The sequence below is a fragment of the Nelumbo lutea genome, chromosome 3 (assembly GCF_056320005.1).
Source record: "Nelumbo lutea isolate HS-2025 chromosome 3, American lotus-T2T, whole genome shotgun sequence".
NCBI classification, from domain to species: domain Eukaryota; kingdom Viridiplantae; phylum Streptophyta; class Magnoliopsida; order Proteales; family Nelumbonaceae; genus Nelumbo; species Nelumbo lutea.
The window spans coordinates 26,934,036-26,940,098 of NC_142686.1; the positions used below are offsets into that span (position 1 = coordinate 26,934,036).

General features: G+C 41.4%; 1 protein-coding gene across 2 annotated transcripts; it reads right to left on the minus strand.

Moving 5' to 3' along the window:
* Window positions 1-440: 440 nt before the first annotated feature.
* LOC148863811 (multicopper oxidase LPR1 homolog 1-like) lies at window positions 441-3,359 on the minus strand. Of its 2 annotated transcripts, none has more exons than XM_088975152.1 (4): window positions 3,179-3,359; window positions 2,471-2,729; window positions 767-2,227; window positions 441-657 (listed from the first exon to the last, which is right to left on the minus strand). In XM_088975152.1, the coding sequence occupies exons 1-4, from the start codon at window positions 3,232-3,234 to the stop codon at window positions 607-609; spliced, it is 1,827 nt and encodes a 608-aa protein (XP_088831278.1). In that variant the 5' UTR covers window positions 3,235-3,359; the 3' UTR covers window positions 441-606. The 2 variants fall into 2 exon arrangements, with proteins under 2 accessions (XP_088831278.1, XP_088831279.1); XM_088975153.1 differs by having other exon boundaries at window positions 2,907-3,265.
* Between the last annotated feature and the right edge of the window lie 2,704 nt (window positions 3,360-6,063).

The following is a 6,063-nucleotide window of genomic DNA, read 5'->3' on the forward strand; positions in this document are numbered from 1 at the left end:
GCATTGGTCACTATTGGCTTGCGTACAAGGCATCTCACACTTGTGGTGATTGTATTTATGCTGCCGTGCCATAAGGTTATGTAAATGAGCAAACCTATGGACACACTATGCATATAAATGTTGTAGGAATATTACTTGTTATGTTTATGTTTGTGCCATTACCTGTAAAGGGTGCAATATGGGCAGGCTTGGGTTGAGTATTTGTTAAAATTTCAAGGGGCTGACTCATGTAGCATTATGATGGTGATGTCCTCTAAAGTCTAAACAAAGTGAGCAAAAAAATTGCTCCAAAGAACTTGTCTGACCAGCTCTTTAGGCAAGGTTTCAATTGTGTCTCATCCCTAAAAACTAGTGTTGAACAAACTTGGCAGAATAGTCACAGAATTTGGACAAGCCATATTGGTTATACTTATTATCGACAAGCACTTATTATCGATCACTTGAGCCGGAATAGTCACAAAATTATGAATAAACCTTGGTAGAATAGTCACAGAATTTAGTTAGTGCCATCAACAAGCACTTATTATCGATCACTTGTTTAATTTTGGAATAGCAGGAATCAGATAATAAAAACACCCCATGCATCTAACTTTGTTTCTCGTCAAATCAAACCAATTGCAATGGCCGTATCATTGCGTTATCTTCGTGATCCAGAATCTGCACACATGAAAAAAATAGGCTTTAATTAGTTTAAAACCCAAAGCAAAATCGAATCAAATTCCGAACTAGTAGTCGAACCAAACAGTGAAAACCATTGAAGACTCACGTGACAATGGTAGACATATCCTGGCTGCGTCGTGGCGTCGAAGGGGAAGGGCGAATTGGTGTCGACCAGGTTGAATTTGACGACAACCGTTGTTTGGGTTCCCGGAGGAATCTTCACCGTGTTCTTCCAGGTCTTCTCTGTCGCCGGAATGTCAATCAGTGGCCCGGTTAGGTAGGAAGCCACATTGCACGCAACGGCATCGTTGTTCTGCGTCATGCAGCTTGTGAACTGGGCCTGATTGGAGAGTTGTTGTATCTTGATTGCTTGGAACGTAGCCAAATGTACGTGCAACGGGTGATTGTCGGCAGTCAAGTTGATCACCTCCCAGATCTCTGTACTGCCGGACTTGGGTGTCTCTGCAACCGGGTCCTCGTATCTCTTCCCATTTATGTAGAGGTGTGTGGTTGATCCAGAGGGCGTTGTGTACTCGTACAACACAATGTACCTCGTCGTCGCTGCAGCATCCGTTGTTGATGCCTTGTAGTTCACCAGACTCGCCGGGATCTTAGACGAATCGGGTGATGTCGGGTTTCCGGGTGCAATGACGAACTTCATCACCTTGGAGTTCAGGTTATCCACTGGGCTACCCGTCGGGTTCGGGTATGCTGCATTATTGTTCATGACGATCTCGGTGGCAGTAGAAGTTGAGAAGTCAATGACGACATCAGCACTCTCGGATGGTGATAGGAGGATGCTTTGTGTCTGTACGGGTGCGGGTAGGTACGACGCATCGGATCCTATTTGGGTAAACGAGAGCCCGTTGCTTAGCGAGAGTTGGAAGTAACGGGCGTTCGCAGCGTTGGTTAACCTGAACCGGTACTTCCGTTTCTGGACGTTCATGAACGGCCAGGCCTTGCCGTTAACGAGAATAGCATGGCCGAAGTACTCCGGTTGCCACTGAGGGTGAATGGACGGGACGATGCCGGTGTAGTTTATGTAGAGGGAACCGTCTCTGCTGAAGCTCCGGTCAAATATCATTAGGTTCCGGTCGAACTCTGGTCCGGACGGGAGGTTCAGAGAAGCTTCTAGGGTAGGGTCACGGATGTTGTAAGCGCCAATCAGTCCGGCTAGAATGTTGACACGTGTCAATCCTAATGCATGATCATGATACCAGAGGTTTCCCGAGTGTTGAACGTTAGGATAGGTATATGTAGCTTTGGACCATGCTGACCCGGTCTCCCTGAAATGAGAGGTGAACCAGGCGTTGGGGTTTCCATCGTGTTGTGGTTCATGGACCCCACCATGGAGATGGACAACGGTTGGGACCCCACCTTGCTTTGCAGTAGCGGTGGGGATGGTCGGATCCCAGGGGAGTATGTGGGTCTGAGGAAGGTTATTTTGCCACGTCACTGATGTTGGGATTCCTTTGATGGCCTCAATGGTTGGACCGGGCACAGTTGCGGCATCTTCCGACGTCCCAAATGCGAAAACCGTTGTTGGTGGCAAGTTGTGGTGGAATTTCTGCATGAGAAGGATAAAGAAAACAAAGTTTTTATGGTTGAAAAGAAGCGAAGATATAGCTCAAAAGTTAAGAAAATATTTTTTCCTCCATTTTACGTTAAAACTTAAAACAAAAGGAGACAAATTAAGGATCGATGCATGGTGGTCGGTCGACAATCTGGGTTTTGAAACCTTGGTGGTTGGTGCAATTCCATATATATGAAGGATGCATGGTGGTAGGAAACAAAGAGGATGAAGTTATACCCATTCGGTCTGATACATGCCAATAGTGAGACTGCCGGGCTTCGGCGAGGCGGCTCCATTTGAATACCCCAGGAGCTTGGGCATCTGAGGGAGTTCATCGACAAACATTTGCAGAGAACCGGCCACTTGAGTTAGAAGTGTGTCGGTTATCGGAGTCGGAGTTACCGAGGCGGCGCTGCTACAAGTGAAGATGATGAGGGAAGATAAACGAGCTAACAGAAGTAATTCACTAGCCATCCTTTTCTTGTTATCAACTTGTCTGTAAAAGAAGCAGTTTAAGAAAAATAATTAGCACGCAATGGATTAATAAAGCGATGAACATACAACAATATGAATGCATGATTTTATTTTAATTTGTGAGTTCTGCCTCGTGAGCGCCAAGCAGGCCCAAGCTGAGGGCATACTCAAAAAACCAATACAAGGTCGAGTTCAGTACTAATTCAAGTGACATATGAGAGATAGACGTAGATGATGGTGGTGGCAACGTCGGCCACGGTGGTGGTGACGGCGAAAGTAGTCTTCGCCGTCATCCAGTTCTTCTCGAGCCACAATTCAATCAAGACTGGCTCTCCACAGATGATCACTTTAGCTTCCTTTCTCATCTTCAGCAACATCATCGTCGTCATCCTCATTATTTGAGTTATATGTGTAATGGGTTCTGAACTAACTAAAGAGTGAGAGTATGAGAGGAGAGGAAAGTGAAGGGACCTTTGGGAGAAAGTAAGTATGCCAAAAGAAAAAAGCAGAAGAGGAGAGGAGAACATGGAGACAAGAGGCGTGTGCCGGGCACAAGTGTACGATGAAGTGGACTCCGAGTCACTCTATAAATAGACCAGAGATGATGACTAGGGTTGGGGACGAGTTCCAATTCACGGCGGGTAGGAAATCTCGACTGGGGGAGGGGGACACGCATTTCCTCTGTATTGACCAAAGAGCCGAATAAAGACAGTGGGTGACGCAAAGCCAGCATGATATGGTCCATGTCAAATCAGCCGGCGACGTAATTCGGTGAGATTCAAGTTGAAATTAGTAATAAATTTAATTTTATTTAATTTACTAATGTTTGATCTTAGTATTAAAAAAACAACTATATACCCCAGATGCATTAATTGTGAAACGAATGGCATATGACCTTAGGCCAAAGAAGAATTGAATGTTGATAACAAAAATAGAGTAATCGAATTAAGAATTCCTCACAAAGAGAAGAGCAAACTGAGAACTGCGTTAGCAGGAAGAGAGGTTGGTGGCTACCGTCACTTGCTCTCCTGTAGCTTAGCTAAATGGTTTGTTGGCTGGCTGCAATTATATATCCCCTGACTCAGTGCATTACTACGTACTCATTTATGCATTATACTATGAATTATTTATGCTGATGATATCAACATATATATATATATATATACATTTCTGTAAAAAATGTGTTGAAAACGAGTTATTGGTTTAGGATTACAACACCTATCAACAGCCCTGTTTGGCTGTAAGGGTGCCTACCGGAAGGGTTAGTTTGGTGCTTAATTTGTACTTTCCGAGCATCGGCATCTCTTTCTATTTTTTTTCCTTTTATTTTGATGGGTAAGTAATGGGGTACGAGTGTTTTTCTGGGCTAGACCTGTCTGCATATTAATTGAGAAATAGACTTTTCTTTCTTTCTTTACTGAACTCGTTCTTCCTTTCTCTCCTCTTATTCTTATAGGCCAATAAAGAATAATTAGGATGTTCTGCTACATTTTTTTCCTACACTTCCATTCAGTATGTGGCATGTTTTCCATTCTGTGTCACAAACTGACCGGCCGGAGGTGTAGGAAAAATATATAAGTTCAGCAAATCCAGACTCAACGAGAACTGCATATATAATATCTAATTGTTGGCCAGGACTATAACACACCATTATTGGGGTTTGATCATCAGGATTGTACTATTCTCTTTAGACCATTTGTGGAGGATGACTTCATGGGTTCAATGACACAGGTCCCTACATTGCTATATAGTTGATCCCATGGTGATTTGTTTGGGCGTGAATACAAACAAAATAAACAGAACAAGAACTGACCCACACTCTCACTCTTCCAGCTTATCCGTGTCTTTATTATTTGAATTATGTATGGTAAGGTCAATTCGCATTCAATTTCCCTTGGCTTATCTTTGATTTTTCAATCAGGGCTTCCATTCGTATTCGCCAGATGTGTCCAAAATGGGTTTTGTTTATTTGGTTAAAATACAAAGGATGGACGTCACGGAGCTTCTGAACACACATGGCTCTGGAGTTTGGACGGTACATGTAAGAAAACATATTGATCAGGACCGGGCGGCCTTAGTCAATAAGACAAAACTTGATGACTGGGCGACCCCAACAGTTCATTCTCATTTGTCAAGTAGAAAGCCATCTTTCATGCATGCTTTTCTGTTTGACGTTTTGCAAAAGTTCGTTTGCATGGATTCAAAATTAAGCTTTCTTCTTCTTCTTCTTCTTCTTCTTCATGAATCATATATGGTTAGACGAAGAGTCCAGAACTCCTAATAGCTGTATCTCATGGCTCTTGGATGCCCTTAAAACTGTTAATCAACACGTATTATGCCATTAATATATAGTTGAAGCCTTAGAGATGTGTCTGTCATCAGTACTTAGGCAGTCTATAACCGGAGCTAGCTTGCCAATTAACCAGGTGTGATTTTGATTTTTGACCTCATGCCTGTGATTAAGAACTGAGGAAATTAAAGGCCTTCATATCCACCTCTGCAACCAATTACGTACCCAGATAGAAGATATATAGAACCTTCTTGTCTTATATGAATATAATATTTGAATGTAAGCCATCTTAATTAGTTTGATTTTGATTTATTTTTACTCAGAGCTAGAACGTTGACTGTAGCTAGATTTTATAGGCTTCTAGTTTTTGAGCTTGAATCACAGGTCTACAAGTCTGTATCTGTGCCTAAGAAGTAAGAACCCAATCTATGGATTCTAGGAAAACATGGAAATGTTAGAGAAATAATAGATAATGATTAGGAATAATAGTTAGGCGATAGATCGGGTGGATTCCCTTAGGCAATGTTGATTGGTTTGAAAGAAAATAAGAGGGAAACAGAAAGTTTAGTGTAAGTTCTTAAGAATTTCAAAAATATAGTTAAGGATTTTTCCTCAACTTTCTGTTTTTCTCTTATTTTCTATCAAACCAAACATAATGAAAGTACCAAGTAACCGTATACAGAGAAAGCAATAACCATATGCACGAGGTATTTTTGTCTTTCACCACCCTAAAAAATTAGTGGGGGTTCCCTAATCACAGACCTAACTGTTTTTAATTTTCCTAATTGGCCCGAGTGCCCAACTATGAAACTTTTCTCCCCACTTTAATGATACTCATCCATTCATTCTTTAATTTATTATGAAGAATATCTTAATATTTAATAATATCTAGTTACTATATCACCAAATCAAATGTATATATATATATATATGTATATATTATATCAAATCGTTAAAAAGTCTTCAATAAACATAACAAACTATTGAAAACTTGAATTAAAAATGGAAACTATTATAATTGTGGACATAATTGTTGTGGCAGTCTCAACTACCATCACTAAATTTT

Excerpts from the sequence above, each read along its gene's own strand:
- LOC148863811 (XM_088975152.1), bottom strand. The coding sequence starts at position 3,234 with ATGTTCTCCTCTCCTCTTCTGCTTTTTTCTTTTGGCATACTTACTTTC. Across the intron at positions 2,730-3,178 it reads ATACTTACTTTCTCCCAAAG|ACAAGTTGATAACAAGAAAA; the intron begins GTCCCTTCACTT and ends CTTCTTTTACAG. Across the intron at positions 658-766 it reads GATATGTCTACCATTGTCAC|ATTCTGGATCACGAAGATAA; the intron begins GTGAGTCTTCAA and ends TCATGTGTGCAG.